This window comes from Populus euphratica, unplaced genomic scaffold, assembly GCF_000495115.2.
Source record: "Populus euphratica unplaced genomic scaffold, PopEup_1.0 scaffold155.1, whole genome shotgun sequence".
NCBI classification, from domain to species: domain Eukaryota; kingdom Viridiplantae; phylum Streptophyta; class Magnoliopsida; order Malpighiales; family Salicaceae; genus Populus; species Populus euphratica.
This window is the reverse complement of record NW_011499929.1, coordinates 304,429-322,828: the sequence shown is the minus strand read 5'-3', so window position 1 is coordinate 322,828 and position 18,400 is coordinate 304,429. Positions and strand designations below refer to the sequence as shown.

The following is an 18,400-nucleotide window of genomic DNA, read 5'->3' as shown; positions in this document are numbered from 1 at the left end:
ATTGGGGTTCGAAGGCTGAAGATGAAATGTTTGGTCGGTTGTCTGAAGTTTTATTTTGTTGTGTTATGTACGCCTCATTAAGCATTAAGAGAGTTGCATGAAAATTTTAAAGCTATAGCTTAGCTAATTAGCTTTTGAGTTTATTTCTATCACTAATTTAAGTGTTATAAATCTAAAGACTACTAAAAATTTATTTAATTGTTAATTTTAGAATCTCAAAATTAATTAATATATATATAAGCTAGACTAAATATCCACAATTAAAAAAATAGCTGCATGAAGCCTCCAGTATTTACAAAGTATTATTCGTTGAAGTAGCAAATCTACCACATGCTGCTGTGACTTGGCCACCTAACAAAGAGCAATGATTCCACAGAACAATGCCAAAAAGTGGTCAAAGTTTCTCTCCAATGTTATAGTGCCATGTGATCATCTGTTAGAGTGCAGACAGCCTGCCTTGCTGCAATGGAATGGGTCAAGGGAAAGCACATAACAACATGCTTTCCCATTAAATTTCATCAACCTTTTAAAAGGGGAGGTGGAGTGCTGCTACCATGACAATTTGTGACCACCTTTTTCTATTTTTTTTTCTTTTCTTGCCATTACAGTTGGCTAGCTAGCTGTCCCTTTAAAGAATAATAGTCCAACCATGCATGAAAATGTTCTTGATGGAAGGCAAAGGAGTCTAGAAATTTAAGGAGATTATTAACAAATTGGATTGAAGAAAACCTGCCAAATCAAGGACTATATGGTTAAAATTTCTTAGAAAATGGGGACATAAGAAATGCCAAAGAAAATGATTTACAAATATTTTGTCTTGGAGTACAAAACATGTTTTGTGTTATAGAAATATCATATTTTAAACCCAACTCAGAATTGATTCGAGATAAGTTTTGAATTATAGGTTAGATAAATTAACCTATTTTAACCCATGTAAACCTAATTCGGTAGTTTTAAAACGGTGCTTGAAGTGGCCGAGTTTTGGAAGATGGGTGGTGATACTTGTCAATACCCTTCAAAACAGGACGGCAGTGCACACAGATTTTCTGTGCCTCTGGCATGCTAAAAGTGTTCAAGCAATTGTTGATTATAGAAAACTTAACTCGATGAATTAAACAATTATAAGAAAACAACTGTCATGTTAATGACAATGATTAAATTTCTTATGTTGTCATGTTAACACAATGATTAAATTTAGCATCATTTCAAATGGCTTTACCGAATAAATCCAAGCTTTTGTTGCAATGTGGACCCAAAAGGATTCTTTCATGCCAGAATATTGCTGGCTTCCAGGGTAGCAAAACTCTAGGGAAAGAGAATACCTCAACGGCTCCCATGCGGTGGCTCCAGATAAGTGACCGTTTGTGGGGCCTTCCTTTAAACTCTTCCAAATTATATAACCGTTACCAAGCCCTCCACTTTTATCTCAGCAAAACAAAATAGACACTACAGCTCAAACTCAACCTAAATTTTTTGAGGAAATCTAAAATTAACTTTCAAGATTTGAGGTGGGTTTTCTTTCATTTTGTTGTTTATGCTGTTTCGTTTTTTAATGTTCAAAACTTTCTTATGTTGTCTTGTTGTTCTTTTTGATGTTTCAGCTTGGTGTTAGAAGGTGATTTGAAAGTTGAAACCATGACTGTTGAGGTTAAGGTTGAAGAAACTAAGGTGGCTGAGGTTGTTGTGGTTCCTCAAGAAGAACCCGAGAAGGTTGTTGTTGTTGAAGAGAGAAAGAATGATGTTAATGGAGATGTGGAGGTGAAGGAAGTGGATGCTGCTGATAATGTTGGGCCTAAAACAGTTCAAAAGAGTTCTTCTTATAAGGAAGAAAGCAATTTTCTTTCTGATCTTAAGGAGTTTGAGAGGAAGGCCTTGAGTGAGCTGAAATTGAAACTGGAAGAGGCAATTCTTGGAAACAGTTTGTTCAAGAAACAAGGGGCAAAGAAGAAGGAGAAGGAGGTGGAGAAGCCAGTGGAAGAAGAGAAAGAGAAGGAAAAAGAAACCAAGGAAGGAGAAGATAGTGGGGAACACGAAGGTGAAAAGAAAGAAGATGTGAAACCAGAAGGAGATAATGAGAAGGAAAAAGCAGTCCTGGAATGTGAAGAAGAGAAAACCGAGGTTGTTATTGAAGAAAAAAGTGAAGAAATTGACAGGGATATTTCCATTTGGGGAGTCCCTCTTTTTCCTAGCAAGGGATCAGAAGGAACTGATGTGGTCTTATTGAAGTTCTTAAGGGCTAGAGATTTCAAAGTTAACGATGCACTGGAGATGCTCAAGAAGACCCTTCAATGGAGGAAAGAATCCAACATTGATTCACTCTTGGATGAGGAAATAGGAGTGGATCTAAGCTCAGCATTCTACATGAATGGCATCGATCGCGAAGGCCACCCTGTGTGTTACAACATCTATGGGGTGTTTGAGAATGAGGAGCTTTATGCAAAGGCATTTGGAGATGAAGAGAAGCGCAAGCAGTTCTTGAGATGGAGATTTCAATTAATGGAGAAAGGTATTCAAAAGCTTGATTTGAGGCCTGGTGGTATTGCTTCTTTGCTTCAAATCAGTGATCTCAAGAAATCTCCTTCCCCATCAAAGAAAGAGCTCAGGACTGCCATGAGCAAAGCTGTCACCCTTTTGCAGGACAATTATCCAGAATTTGTTGCAAAAAATGTGAGTGCTCTAAATTTGATTGGCCAAAGTTGTTTCTTGTTTTGATGTTGATCTTTTTTTGATTCACCCATGGCGGTAGATTTGGAAAGAAATTACGTTGCCAACGCACATCATGGTAGATTTAGACAGAAATTAGAAGCCAATGTGACTTTGACTTGTATAGTCTTTGATTTTCTTCTATGTTTTTGAACATTGCAGATAGTCATAAATGTTCCATTTTGGTATTACGCTTTCAACGCCCTGCTATCTCCTTTCTTAGCTCAAAGAACCAAGAGCAAATTTGTCGTTTTTCGCCCTGCCAAGACCACCGAGACATTGCTCAAGTAAATAATCTACTTTTTTCCCCTTTCTTGAAATAAATATCGAACTGTTCATTAGAATCTGACAACTTGAATTTAATGGCAACTAAAGGTATGTTCAGGCCGAGGAAATCCCTGTTCAATATGGTGGCTTCAAGAGGGAGAATGATTTCGAGTTCTCCAGCGAAGATGGTGAAGTTTTAGAACTTGTAATCAAAGCTGGATCAACTGACACGATTGAGATCCCTGCAGCAGAGGTACTAATTAGCAATGATCCTTAATGATTCGTGTATACTGCCCTTTTTTCCTTCCGCGGAGATTTTTCCTGTATAATTGTTGACAGGAACGAAGGAACAGAATGCCTGACCAAAACTGGTGTTTGGTGACAGGTTGGAGCCACATTGCTTTGGGACCTGACAGTTGTGGGATGGGAAGTGAATTACAAGGAGGAATTTGTGCCAAGTGATGAGGCTTCCTACACCATCATCATCCAAAAGGGCAAGAAAATGAGCTCAAATGAAGAGCCAATTCGCAACACTTTCAGGAACAATGAACCTGGAAAGGTAGTTCTGACCATTCAGAATGGGTCAAGCAAGAAGAAGAGGGTCCTATACCGATACAAGACCAAGAAGACTGCTTCCTATTGAGAGAAGACTCCATTCTTTTATATTATCAATCTTTTATTTGCCGTCACAATTCTTTTCTAGATAGAAAACATTGATTCTTTTCAGGATTGATATCTGTATCTGATCGTGTGATTTGATTTGTTATTTCTGGGGTTCCTTTTTCAGTTTCTTCGTTAAAATTTTGTGAGAAAGAAAGATTATTTTGTGGAAAATGCAATAAATTAAGATTGATGACCATTTCCGTATCTTGATCCAGTTACCTTTTCTCCTTGCATGCATGTAGACAGAAATTAAAGCCTCTGTCCTAGAAGAAAACCAAGGCCTCTGGTTTCCATATGAAAAAACAAGAAGAAGAAAGTGCGTGCAGGCAAGTCAATATTCAGGCCATTGCTAACTGGAAAAAACATGGACAACTCACTTGTGATGGTGTCCATGGCCATAATGCGCAAATAGGATCTTGTCATGGCAATATTTCCAATACTTGAGCAACAAATCATGGCTTGAAGTTGTTAATTTTTCTATTATTAGCATGAATTTGATAGGGTTTTGCCAATTTTCTTAGGTTGATCATGTCATATGCTTGTTTCCTTTTAACTAGAAATTACTCTGATTACTTTGATGATGGTATTTCAACAAGTTATCTCTTACTATGTACGTATAAATATATATAAAAAGCATGAGCTCAAAAACAAGCACCATATATAAAGTATTAAATTGGAATTACTTTATAACGAACAACCCTGAATATAGTCTTACTTTGTTGTTGACTTTTTTAGATGAAAATATTTATACTTTTTTAAATTGAAATAATTATTTATGAGAAGTGATAGCTCTCTCTCTCTCTCTTAATTTTTTTTTTCTTTATAGATTGTAAGGTATTTTTATATAATGTAATAATTTATTTTTCAAGTTTTCTCCATGATTATCCTTTTCTTTTTAAAAATTCCAAAAATAGAATGACAAAAAATAATTGTAACTATCAAGAGCAGGTTGAGAAGGATTGCAGACATATGAAAGAACTAAACTTTGATTTTGGATAAAATTAAAAGCCATGTGTATCTCATAATATCCAAGATTGAAAAACAATATAGATTTAAGAACACATTAAATAATTATTAGATAAATTTACATAAAAATTAAGTCTGATGGTTGAATTAGAGTTTTAATAAGTCAATTGATTTAAATTATTGGCTCAAGTTTAAGAATTAATTTGGGCTAAGTTAAAAGAATTAATTAAGTGCAATGATTTAATTAAATTTTTAATAGGTTAAATTAATTTTATTAGGGATTTAATTGGTGAAAAATTAAGTTTGAAAACCTAATTTGAGTTTATTTGAAAAAATTAAAATTTTAGTGGATCAAATTTAATTTCTATAAAGTTAATTAGTTAAGATCAGGACACAATTGCAAGAAAAATAAAATTTTAGAATTAATTAAGGATTAAATTAAAAAAAAAATTAAGAACATTTATGCAAAACATGTGTGAATTTAAGGTTCAAATTTGGTTGCAAACAAGAGTGCAATTGAAAAAATTAAGAGTTTGAAGAATAATTAGAAATGAAAATGAAAATATCTAAGATGAATGATTAATATTAAAAAAAACATTAGGATATTTTTATAACTTGACAAAGGTAAAATTAAATTAATTTTTAAAATTAATTGTAATTCTGATTGAATAAATAAAAAATTAAGGATATTTGAAGAGAGTAGTTTTTAAGACCGTTTGGGTATATGACGCCAAGATAGTGTCAATTCATTTAAATTAAATGACATATTTTATATAAAACGACGTTGTTTTGTTATTAGATTGTCTTTAACCCCACGCTAGAGAGGATAGATGGGCTGCTGTTTTCTTTACCCTCTGCAAGATTTAGAACTCTGTCCTCTCTTCTTCACACAAGACAAACAAATACCCCTTGTACACCTTGTCACTTGTTCTCTTGCCTGGACAAAATGATAGCCATTTTACAGCACTGAACGCCCTGCCATATGGAGCCAAAAACCAACCCCCAAATCGATTTTCAAGCCAACTTTCCTTGTCCTAGAAACAACATCAAAGGAGGAGATGCAGGGGTGGCAGATCAACGGCTAAAAAAAGGGCACAGGAGAATCCTCCAAAAGCCTTTATAAAAAGGGGAAAAAAAAAACATCTAGGTGGTGACCAACTGGTAAAGACTTGGGATTAAGAGGTTTGCTCGCCCTGCCATATGGAGCCAAAAACCAACCCCCAAATCGATTTTCAAGCCAACTTTCCTTGTCCTGGAAACAACATCAAAGGAGGAGATGCAGGGGTGGCAGATCAACGGCTAAAAAAAGGGCACAGGAGAATCCTCCAAAAGCCTTTATAAAAAGGGGAAAAAAAAAAAGGAACGAAGGCAAAAAAAAAAAAAAAAAAAAAAAAAAAAAGGGGAAAAAAATGAACGAAGGCAAAAAAAAAAAAAAAACCAATACACCAGTTCCTTTCAAAAGAAAAAAGTTTTGATGCATATTTTGTAGTTTGAAGAATAAAAAAAAAATATTTAATAGATATCACAATGAATTTGTAATTACCCATTAAAATCTAGTCAAAATTTTCTTAAGACTTTAATAATTTTTTTGAGTTTTGATTTGATGAGATAAATATTTACTTATCGAAAAGAACTTTTCTTAAACTCTAGAAAGATTAGCGATTATAAATATGTTTTGGAAACAAACACAAAATAACTTATTATAAGTAGGGTATATTATAGGTAATATGTTTTTTCCTTGCACAACCAATCTCTTTACTCAAATTTTTCGTAGACCATTAGGTTTTCTAGTAACTATAATACTAAGTGACGACTTTTTTTTTTAATAGATAAAAGACAAGGATTATTTACCATTTTCACCCATTTATACTCCGATAACACATTGATTTAAAAGAATGATCGTTGTGATACCACACACATCTAACACATAACTTGATAAATTTACAAATATTCTTCCGATGATGAAATGTCCATGAAAGTCTAAAATACAATATGAAGGTTGTGGTGATGGATGAAACATACATGTAATACATGGAAATGTAGAAAAATAAGATAAGCATATCCGCATCCATTACTATCTATAACTTTACTACAATTCTAGGAATAAATATTATTGCTACCCGCTTTTGACCATACAAAAAAAAATTTAAAAAAGAAAAAATTAAAAAATATAAGAGGATATACATGAAGAAAGCATAGAAGATTGTCCAAGTTGATGGCGAAGGATCAAAATAACAAGTGGAAAAGTTGGAGGGCCAAAACTTATAAAATTGACAACTCAATTTTATTTGACAAAAGGTTCTATTTATGAAACCCTGATAATTTATAATTTAAATATACAGATTTGTAGACTTCTATGTAAACATAAGATTTATGTTGTATAACCCTTAGTACAACAAATACTTATCACTTTTATAACCCAATTGTATGGTATAACTGACACCTGTGCTGTGAAAAGAACTTGATTTGTTGTTAACGTAAGTTATAATCATGAATACCTGACAACATTTACAAGTATTAATATTATTCAAATAAGATAACTAATATAATTATATTAACAATTTATAATCTGATTGGAACCTCTTTTGTGTGTGGTTTCCAGTTGAGTAATAAAAGGAGTTTATACTATACTTATTTGAAATACCATTAGTAGATCCTCTAACCTTAACAATTATTTTGTCCTTGTTTAATCCTTATATTAATCTTACATCTCAAAGTCCTCTTCAATTTATCATCATCATCATTATCGTCATTATTATTATTTATAATACATATAGTTAACCTCCCTATTGTTCGACTTTGGTCTTATTGGCCTATTTATTACTGCGACATTCCTACACTTGAAAGAAGACATCAGTCTTTTGGTAGATATATAAATTTAATGAGAGTTTGCTTACTTGAATAAATTAATGGAAGTTAAATGATGAATGCCTTGTTTTGTAGAACTTACAAATTGTTTTTATATTTTAACGCTTTGATTATTAGGGACTAGTAATAAACTGGTTGGGGGGTGTGTTTAGTACTTAAAAATGTATTTTTATCAAGGTTTTATATCATCATTTTGCAATTTAAATATGAATAACTCCTTAATTAGAGCATGTTTTATAATATCATGTCTAATACTATAAAATATCTTTAATTTATGGTAAATATTCATCCTAAATACAGGCCTATCACATAAATAAAATGATTGATTAATAAGTTTAACTTCTAAAATTTAGAAGACAAGGAGAGGGCAAAGCTTAGAAAAAAAATATTGATTAGTTCAAACTAGAACACTGTTTGGTCATTGGACCATAACTAAAGCTGTAGAACTTGGATTTAGGTCTGATCTATATGGATTGAAAGCTAAGATATAGGCCTAAAGCTTTCATGAGGAGTCCAAGATTTAAAAAGGCTCCTTTTGAGTTTAAATTGTAGCTATAACGGAGAAATCTAAATTTGTCCTGCAGCCCAGACACTATTCAATGTTCAGCATATATCTCGAGTTCTAAAAGTTCAAATGACCTTATTTTTTTGTTGGAAAGCTGAGACAATTTCCGAAAACTTTTATAAGGACAATTTGTTTAAATTCTGATGTTAGTAATGATATATGGTTCAGATAAGAAGATAAGTATTGTCACCAAATCAAGATGTAGCTACCCATTCAACAATTAGTCAACAAATCAATAGTTTTAAATTTTGGCCTATAAAAGGAGGCATTTGCCATGCATTAGTGGATCTTTTAATCTTAACAACTATTTTTATTATTGTTTAATCTTTACATTACTCTTACATTTCAAAGTCCTATTTAACTCATTTCCACCACCACCATCATCATTATTATCATTATCATTATCATCATCATTATTATTATTTATATAGTTAACTTCTCTATAGTTCAATCCTAGTCTTGTTAGGTTATTTATTACTTCGACACTCTTACACTTGGGAGAAGACATTAATCTTTTGGTCGTGTCACTCGTCAAATCTACATATAGCTAGGCTCAACGCTTAGTTGAACTGATAGATAGTAGGCCTAACAACTTGCTAGACCCTCACAAGTTTGGGCTTAATGCTTGATTAAACCTAAAAATAATGAGTTATTACTCTCTTTTTGGTTATTTTTTGAAGGGTAGATCCAAACAAAAACGATAGATGTTGACGCATTATTATACATATGAAATCATAATTCATGCACATCTTATTAGTCTTTAGCTAGTTTTTTTTTTTTTATAATAATCAAGTGTATTAAATAAAAAGAAGTCGTTTAGAAGTTGATCCTTAAGAAGTTGAAAGATAAAATGAATGCATTACAAAAGAGATAAGAGGAAACAAAGAGAAACATAAAAAATCAGTGATTTGTATTTGTCCACATCCGAACACCATCTGCTCTATGAATAAGATCATTATCAGTATAGCTGAAATTAGGTTTACTATACTTTGGCCTAACTGATAATCTACGCAAGGAAAGGAGATTCCAAGCCCGAGTTTGAAATGCATCTTTCACTAAAGAAGACCATTGACAAATAAATAAAAAAATCTAGAGTTTGAGGGATGCAAAAGGATACTCCCCACAATTGTAAGAATTTTGTCCATGGTTGCCAAGTGTTATCACAATAGAACAACAAATGATTAGAAGTCACTTGCTTTACTGCATAAAATGGACATATGAATTGCTCAACTTGGAAATAATCCATGTTTATTTTGAATCACTAATCACATAAATATTTGTATTTTAAATGGAGCTATTTTAAACAATTTTTAAATTGTGGGTTGAGCATGGATGAAACCTAGATAGTATGCCTCTTTAATACTATAAATTAAGCAATTTCTTTAATGCTAGGCCAACCATAAAGTTGAAGAACTCAATAAGTGAAAAAACACAGCATTCTAAAAAAGAATCACACCCCACCCGGTTCTAGTAAGATGTGAATATTAGCCCATCTTTTTAAATATTTATCTATGCTTTTTATGAATTTTTTCTCAAAAGAAAATTTGGACTTTGTATGCCAGAAAAATTGTCCTTCTCTTGTTCTGGTGACCATGCGAGAAAGATCATCTTGTATTATGTGGAGAGTGGCACAACAGGTGATTGGTAGAACTGTTGTTGGTGGGAAAATCGATTAAAATTTAAACTACAGAGAAAATTTTGTTTTGATATGTTTTAAAATTCAATGATGCTTAAAAATGTTCTGAAAACAACTAAGAATTGGAAATCAAATGGTGGACTCTGACCACGATTGTGAGAGTTCTACATGATGGGTTGGACTTGGCTTGCCCTAATGTGAAGTGCTACTGTCATTCCCCATGGAATGGAAGAAGAAACAACAGTGGGAAATGGCGCTAGGAGGATGGCCAATTCGTGTCCTTTATCCACAAACTCCTATTGCAATTAATTTTAAAATCTGTATATTCAAAGTGTCTCTTTAATTCTTCCATGCGCGAGTATTATTATTAAATTGTGTTTATCCTATTAAGCGTCTAGAATTGTTCATGGATTAGTATAAATATATGTATTGATTGGTATAAATATATGTATTGAGAGTATTGTAATCTAAGTCTCCAAATTTGTGGAAGTTTTTTTTTTTTTTTTTTGTTAAATGAGAGTTATATGATATAAGAACGAGATATTCTTTCCTTTCTATCAAAGTGGCATTAGAGTTTCTCAAAGAGTACTGGATGACGAACATCGAAGAAGATAAAAATGAAGGCACAAGCTTATGAGAAAAATTGCGGAAGGTAAGATAGGAAGGGAACTCTACTATGTTACTCTCAAATGAAAAGAAGTCTGCGTGAACTTTTTCACATCTAACATCGTGGTGGTAGTGATGACTTTTAAAAATTTAATTTGTAAAAAAAATAATTTTTAGTATTTTTTTAAATTATTAAAATTTTATTTTATTTTGTTTTTAATATTCTTGACTCTGATATTTATAAATATTTAACTATTAATACTTCTAAATCTAACATTGATAAATATTACATAACAAAAAAAAATATAATATTTTTAACTTTAGCACTAGTAAATAAATTAATAAAATAAATTGAAAACACAACACACATTTATGTGTATGTATATATTAAAAAAATATATATTATCTATTAGATTTGTATTTCACAATAAAAATTTACAAATCAAATATATAATGAAATCATAAAAAATAAAGTACAAGGATCCTATAAATAAATAGATAAAAATTCTCGAATTTTTTTGAAAATTTATAATATCTAGAAATGTCTAATTGGCTAGATATCAAAACGAACTAAGATGGAGTAAGATGGAGTAAAAGGGGTAAGGCATAAGAGTGGCGTAAGAGTGTATTTTAATGAACATACCCTTTCCCCAAAACAAATGAGGCCGGCTGGGCTTGCAAGCCTGACCACAACTTGTTTCTATTTTTCAGGCTGAGTTTAGCCTAATCGGCTGGGCTGCGAGCTCAACCACAGCTAGTTTCTTGTTTCGGCTGAGCTTAGCCTAATTATATAGGCTGGATTATGCCCAACCGGCCCAGCCTTATCATTGACACAAATCAATGACCCGGCTGTCTATTGTCAATAGGATTGTGTTAAATGTTCACGCACGCTTGCTACAGAAGTGAATTAATTATAATTGAAGATGCAAAGTGCCTATTTAATTAAAATGCAAATGGGAGGGAAATGGAGAACTTACGTACCTGGAGCTGCTTGGGGACGAAGACGATGGTGAAGGTGTGCTGACTGACCAAAGCTACTTTATCCCCCCTCTGCTCCTGTTTTCGTTTCTCTCAGGTCGTCCTTCTCTCTGGTTTCTCTGTTTTTTTTTTTGGTGTGCTCGGTGTTCTTGTTTTCGTTTCTGGTTCTCCCTTTTGTTCGCTTCGTGTCTATCCTCTTCTTCTCCTTCGTCTCTGTGTTCTCCCCACTGGTTTTCTCTATGTTTTTCCCTGTTCTATCTCCTCTGTTTTCGTTTGGTTGGTTCCTCTGTTTTTCTCTCTGTCTTCGTCCTCTTCTTCTCCTTCCACTTCGTGTCTATCCCCTGTTCTTGTTGTTTGCTCCACCCCACCCGCCCGCCCCCCTCAACTTTTCCTTGTGGCCTTTGCCTGGATTTTATAAAGCCTGGGAATGCCATGCGTTCATGCCTTGCCAACGGCATGCATCGTGGGGCAGCTGGCAGGCGTCCCTTTTTTTACTTCCCGGCCTGGTGAGACAAAGAAGATGAATAGTTTTCTCTCAAACGGCGCCGTTTTTCAACTGAAATAGCTATTTTCAATTTGCCCCCTGAAGTTCTGAAATTTAGCAATTGGGCCCTTATTCATGGAAAATCTCTCTTTTTTAAAATTTTTTCCCTCAATTGCAATTAAACCCCTAGATTTCAACACCATTTACAAAATAGTTCTTCGTTCCAATTTATTCATGGAAAATCTCTCTTTTTTTAAATTTTTTTACACTTGGATTAATTGCAATTAAACTCCTGGATTTTAACACCATTAACAAAATAGTTCTTGGTTTCCAATTTAATCAGTTTAGTTTTTAATTGGCTCTTCAACTTTTAATTCTTTCAAAATTAACCTCTGAAAAAATCAATTAAATCCTATACTATAGTATTACCACCTATTCATTTTGATTATTGGATTTTTTATTTCTTGCAATTTTAACCCAAATCAGCCCTAAACTTTAGTATTTATTCAATTAAGTCCTTGATTGCATTAATTGATTAAATCAAAGTTTAATTTAGTCTCCAAACTTATTATTTTTTTTTTAAATTTTGATTAAATTGACTCTCAAATTTATAATTCATCCTTATTAGTCCTTAAACTTTTAATTTGTGTTGCCTTGATTCAATTCTCAAATTATTTTTCATTCATTTATTTTTTTAATTTATTTATTTAAAAAAAATTCAAAAATTGAATTATGACAAACTTGAACTTGGATTATCTAAGGTAACTATGGATGTAATGTTTGCTCGCTTATTTTGGATTAATGCTTAATAAATGTTTGATGTTTGGTATACTAAAATGTTTCTCTCTACATTTGTTTTCTCCAAGCTCATGGATTGATGTAAGCATCTCTATTTTTCTTTTTGGTTTTGTAGCTAGGTGGTGTTTTCGGGCTAGAACTAGCGTACCATTAATAAATTCATGAGAATATTTTTTCTCAAAATCAGCCAAGTCTGAGTCATAGGTTGTGTGCGTCAATCCATATGAATCTTCACCTAATAATCTTTTTTTGTCAAAATCAGCTTAAGTCTGAGTCATAGGTTGTGTGTCAATCCATACGAATCTTCACCAAATATTTAGTCCTTGTAAAGGCATTCTTGTCCTATTTGTACAGCAAACATAATTGGATTCTTGCTATTGGTGCCATTCCTACGGGAATATGTCCACTTGCTGATCTCTGCCTTTTCCATTGCTATTGGCTGGGGTGTATTTGGAGTTGGCTTCTCCTGATTGATGGCCCTTAGCGGTTTGGCAAGGTCTTCACATGGTGTGCTGCTAATTCGTTACTGATGGGTTGGGTGTGACTCCAACACCAGTGTTTTGGTTTCTTTTTTAATCTGTATTCCTATTCGACTTGTATGGTCTTGCATGACCAATATCGCGGGGAGCTTGTCCCCTTGGTCGATCTTGTTCTGATGTGTAGTTCTCTTTGGTTTGCTGGATAGGCTGGTCTATTTTTATATGGCCTGGGTATTTCTAGTTTTGTTTCTCTTCGGGAATTTGTTCCCCCCTTTTGATTTCACTATACCGTGTATATGTTTTAGAACTTACTAGTAAAACAATATGGTTACTTTCAATCTTTATATATGCTTATAATAAATAAAAAAGAAAACATAAAAATTTATAAATCATTCGAGGTTAAATTAAAAGTTCATTTACTTTGATTTTTATTAAATTATTATAATTTGTTCAAAATAAATTTTGATTCAAAATCAAAACTCTAGAATTAAAAATTATTATAAACATGTTATTAATGCAAAATAAACATTAGATTATTGACTTTTCTTGCATAAGAAAAGATTTAGTGCAAAAAAAAAAAAAAACATGGTCTGAATCTAGGGGCTAAAGCAATGTACTACCTAAGAATGCAAAGAACATAGATAGCTGAATCTAGGGGCTAAACAATGTAATACCTAAGAGTACAAAGAACATAGATAGCTAAGAAAATTTCCAGTAAAGATAACCCCTTTGAAGCTAAATTTATCCCAATAAGTCAAATATCATACATAAACAGGTTTGAATATAAAAAATTAACAAAAGAACATCATAGGTTTGAATATAAAAAATTAACAAAAGACATCAAACAATTAAAATAAAACATGAGATATCAAATCTAGAAATTAACAACTTAAAATAACCTAAATATTATTGTATTATTATTATTTATAATCTAGAAACTAACAACTTAAAATAGCCTAAATGTTATTGTATTATTGTTATTTATTTATCAAAATAAAGTATGAGATATATGTGTGTATTTTGGTAATTTTGATGTATTTTTTTTACCTTAAAGTGTATGGGATATGATTCCAGTCAAGATTTTTACCAGAAAAACTTATTTAAACTCTCTTGATGTTAATTATAGAGCGAGTCTTTATTTATTAATTACTATACACGCAACTCAATATATACAAAGTGGAATTCTATTCATGTCTAATCCTACATGAAGAAGACCACGAAGACACAACTCAATATATACAGAGTGGAATTCTATTCATGTCTAATCCTACATGAAGAAGACCACGAAGACACAACTCAATATATACAGAGTGGAATTCTATTCATGTCTAATCCTACATGAAGAAGACCACCATATCTTCTATTATCTTTTTTTTTTCGTCTATCAATATATATAATATTTCTGATATACTATCACCAAGAAGTGAGAGGAGGGATGCTTTGTTCATTTCTAAAGAAATTAGCTGGATCAACTTTGGTCTTCACATGCACCAACCGGTCAAAGTTGTTCTTGAAATATTTGGTACCCCAAATTCTTGCTTGCTTGTAACTTGTGTTGCCTAGGCTGTTCATTCCCAGGTCAAGATCTCTGTAATTGATATATGCTTGTCGTGGATTTTTCGTAACATAAGGAGTCATATAGCTGTAAAGTTTTCTGATCCACCTTGTATATTTTTGAGATCTCTCACTGTCTTGATCGCCCCAAAAGACTGCATAATGAATTTGGAATAGATTTCCAGCTCTATGTGGAAATGGAATGCTGGTCTCGGAAATTTCGTCCATTTTGCCCCCATAGGCTGTGAATTGCAATTCAGCTACTAGGGCATCCAGTTGGTTAAGCCTTTCCCATATTCCTTCCAAAGCGATTTCAGGTAAAGGCTCTTTCACGTAGTCTGTTTTTGCTTTGAAAGATACTGTGGATCCTGGACTCCTATCAAGCAAAACATCCAAGGATGTATTGCGTGGAAATTGGGCGAAGTAGACAGTAGACTCGATCCAACTCATCTCGATGCAGTCTTCTTTAACCAAACCGAGCTGGGGAAAGCTCTGTTGCATCATTGATAGGAGTCTATCGACTCCACCAAGAAACAAGGAAGTGTATACAGCGAGTATTGTTGTCTTTCCTTCCTGAGAAGTGTTGACTCTCGAAAGGAAAATTCTGGAAAATAGATCTTCTTCAAACTTTCCTATTGCAGACTGCCACTGATAAACCAGTTTTGTTGCATTTTGTTCCAAAGTTCTAGTGACATTGAACACTGTCACAGTTGGTGGAACTGTGATCAATTCCAGTTTCCACGCAACAACAACTCCAAAGGTGTTGCCTCCACCTCCTCGAATGGCCCAAAACAGATCTTCTCCCATCGATGCTCGGTCAAGGATTCTACCTTTAACATCGATTAATTTGGCATCAATAATGTGGTCTGCAGCAAGGCCATATTTACGCATCATCATCCCATGTCCTCCTCCACTGATGTGCCCACCGGATCCCACAGTTGGGCAAACACCTGCTGGGAAGGCAAGCGTTCTACTTTTCTCAGCGATTCTGTAGTAAACTTCTCCTAGTGTAGCACCAGCTTGAACCCATGCAATTTTGTTTCCTACATCAACTGTAACTGTTCGCATATTGATCAGATCAATAACCACAAAGGGTAGAACCGAAACATAAGAGAGGCCCTCATAGTCATGGCCACCACTTCGCACTCTAATTTGCAGGCCATGTTTCCCGGAACAAGCAATGGCAGCTTGCATGTGGGCTACATTTAGAGGTGTAACAATAACTAGTGGTTTCGGGGTGGCACTTGTGTTGAACCTGCCGTTTCGTATAGAAAACTGCAGGACTGATGAATATGAGGAGTTGATTGGGGTGTAAATGACCTTAGAAATGGCGTTAGAGTTTTGATAAAGAAGGCATTGAAGAAAATCCTCATGACGATCAGCTGAAGCTACCCATGAGAATGAAAACAGAAAGATAAACAGGAAGGAGAACATTGAAGAGCTTAGAGAGTTCATGATTATTAAAGTTTTGGGCATATAGAAAATGCAAGAGACTCCCTTATTTATATAGTTCTGAAGGGTGCTTGTTTATGAAGATTTTGTGCCGTATTAATCTAGAAGATGATGGCAATTTAACCATGATCTGGATTACAGCTGAGGAACATCGAAAAATGGGAACGTGAAAATTTCCAAACAAGGATTGTAGCCAACTTGTTCACAAGACACGAAGTTGACAATTTATGGTAGCATTTCTTGGTGAGTGAGCTTTCTTATTTTCTTGATCTATTACATGGGCAATGACAATCCAGCCATTGAATTTTCAATATTTTGAATTTATTCAGACGATTGAAATAATAATCACATCCACGGATTTATTGACTGAGTATTCTCGCTATCAATATCTTGAAACAACGATAAGCCAAACTTGTTACGTAATTACTCCGAAAGATGATGTAATTACTCCGAAAGATGACGACCCTATGGTCAAAATTGTACGGAATTTGAATATTTTCTCATTGAAGTAATCCTATGAACCACCAATGGGATTTTCCTTCCAAAATGATCCAACTGGTAAATTTCAAATTTAAAACGTGCAAGATAAACCCAGTTGAGATGAGTTAATAAATAAATTTCATTAAAACCAATTGCTATACTATTAGTTATCGTTGAGTTGAATGGATTGGCCGCAGTGGATAATTTTGTTAAATAATCAATTTAATTTAAAAATTTAGGTTATTAGGTAAGTTTTTAATATATAATTTATATTATTTTTAACATATTTTTTTAAATAAAAAATTTTTAGGTTTGAAACTTGTATAGATTTACATTATTTTATACTTAATGTTTATTAAATAAATATGGATGATGACATTCAAACTTATGACCGTTTGTTTATGAAGGTTCTAATATTATGTTAAATTAAATTTTCAGGTGAGTTTCTAATATACGATTTATATTATTTTCTAATAATCTTTATTAAAGAATAATATAAATTATATTTTAGAATTTCACCTAATAGTTTAAATTATTGGGTTGAGATAATTCTTTCATATGGTATCAGAATCATAATAACTGAGTGATTACAAGTTTGAATTTCATCATCTTTATTTATTTGATAAATTAAATACAAGATAGTAAATTTACGTAAGTTTTAAATTAATGATTCTTTGATAATGTATAAGATACATATAATTTGATCCAACTTGAGTTTTACCTAAATTCTTGTAAAGAAACGTATGAAAATCAGGATTCATTGAACACTGCTGCCTATAGAAGTATATCATGTCTTAAAGTCTAGAGAAGCAACTTGATATATAGCTACGTTTATAGAATAATCAACAAAAACAAAATGTCATGAAGAAAGCCAATGAGGTTTCTAGCACGAGAATGTCACACTTGCATGGTTTTTGTTGAAATTGCGGTTTTCAACTCGTGAAAAACTAAAGTAATTTAATCAAACAACAGGCTCAAATATATAGCGAACAGGGAAATTTGTCTGAATGCGTTGTTATAAAATATTTTAGGGTTTAATAGCATTACTATCTCGTCCCTCAACAGTACTAGTCATTCTGTCAATTTCAAGACGAGTCCAAATTTACGTTCCCCAACAACAAAATCGTAGATCCATCAACCAAAAATAGGAGAAATCTTTTAATCTTGAATTCTTCAAGCATGTTTTATTTTTTATTAATATATAAAAAATTCTGTCATCCGATTTGCAAATTCAGGATGTCAGGTTAATCAAATAAATCTTGATATGAATCCATGTCTCCACGGTTTATACTAAAACGAATTTAAAACTAATTCCACCTGGAGTGCACAGAGAAAAATGCGGGAATGAAATCATTTGTTACATGGAAAATTTTACCATGAAGCAATCTATAAACTTTTACTTCTAGTTAGATTTTAAAATTTTATGTATTGGATTTTTAGATTGTGCAATGAAGTGATCTAATGCTTAGGATTTTTCTTTTATTGTTTCTTTATTTTTTTCATTGTAAGTTTTTTTTAGTTAGTTTATCATTTTCTTAATAGCATTGACTAAATCTTAATAATATTCTCTCTCAATTACTATAAAAAAATACATGATATATTTATAATATTAATTTTAAAAAGTAAAACCCTAATTTTTCAATGTAGCACCAACAAACAATACAATCCTATATATCTCCTTTATATCTTTGAATATATTGCACAAACAAATTAATCCTATATATCTTTGAATATATTGCACAAACAAATTAAAGAATTGCTACACACCCGCTTATTAGTATTTGAAGTATATTATTATATTTTTATATTTTTACAAAACACGTTTTATATTTTTACAAAACCGCTTATTATTATATTTTTATCAAGGTTTTGTATCATCTTTTTACACTTGAAGTATCAAT

The 18,400-nt window shown here is 32.6% G+C and overlaps 2 protein-coding genes across 2 annotated transcripts; one reads left to right on the top strand and one right to left on the bottom strand.

The window, feature by feature from the left end:
- Window positions 1-1,396: 1,396 nt before the first annotated feature.
- On the top strand, window positions 1,397-3,837 carry LOC105135907 (Sec14p-like phosphatidylinositol transfer family protein). The gene is made up of 5 exons (XM_011040989.1): window positions 1,397-1,508; window positions 1,602-2,667; window positions 2,866-2,990; window positions 3,079-3,223; window positions 3,356-3,837. Exons 2-5 carry the CDS (start codon window positions 1,636-1,638, stop codon window positions 3,611-3,613), a joined length of 1,560 nt encoding a protein of 519 aa, XP_011039291.1. The 5' UTR covers window positions 1,397-1,508; window positions 1,602-1,635; the 3' UTR covers window positions 3,614-3,837.
- A 10,291-nt stretch (window positions 3,838-14,128) lies between these two features.
- LOC105135906 (cannabidiolic acid synthase-like 1) lies at window positions 14,129-16,276 on the bottom strand. Its single transcript, XM_011040988.1, has one exon. It carries the CDS (start codon window positions 16,041-16,043, stop codon window positions 14,427-14,429), a length of 1,617 nt encoding a protein of 538 aa, XP_011039290.1. The 5' UTR covers window positions 16,044-16,276; the 3' UTR covers window positions 14,129-14,426.
- Window positions 16,277-18,400: the final 2,124 nt, after the last annotated feature.

Excerpts from the sequence above, each read along its gene's own strand:
- LOC105135907 (XM_011040989.1), top strand. The coding sequence starts at position 1,636 with ATGACTGTTGAGGTTAAGGTTGAAGAAACTAAGGTGGCTGAGGTTGTT. Across the intron at positions 2,668-2,865 it reads CAGAATTTGTTGCAAAAAAT|ATAGTCATAAATGTTCCATT; the intron begins GTGAGTGCTCTA and ends TGAACATTGCAG. Across the intron at positions 2,991-3,078 it reads ACCACCGAGACATTGCTCAA|GTATGTTCAGGCCGAGGAAA; the intron begins GTAAATAATCTA and ends TGGCAACTAAAG.
- LOC105135906 (XM_011040988.1), bottom strand. The coding sequence starts at position 16,043 with ATGCCCAAAACTTTAATAATCATGAACTCTCTAAGCTCTTCAATGTTC.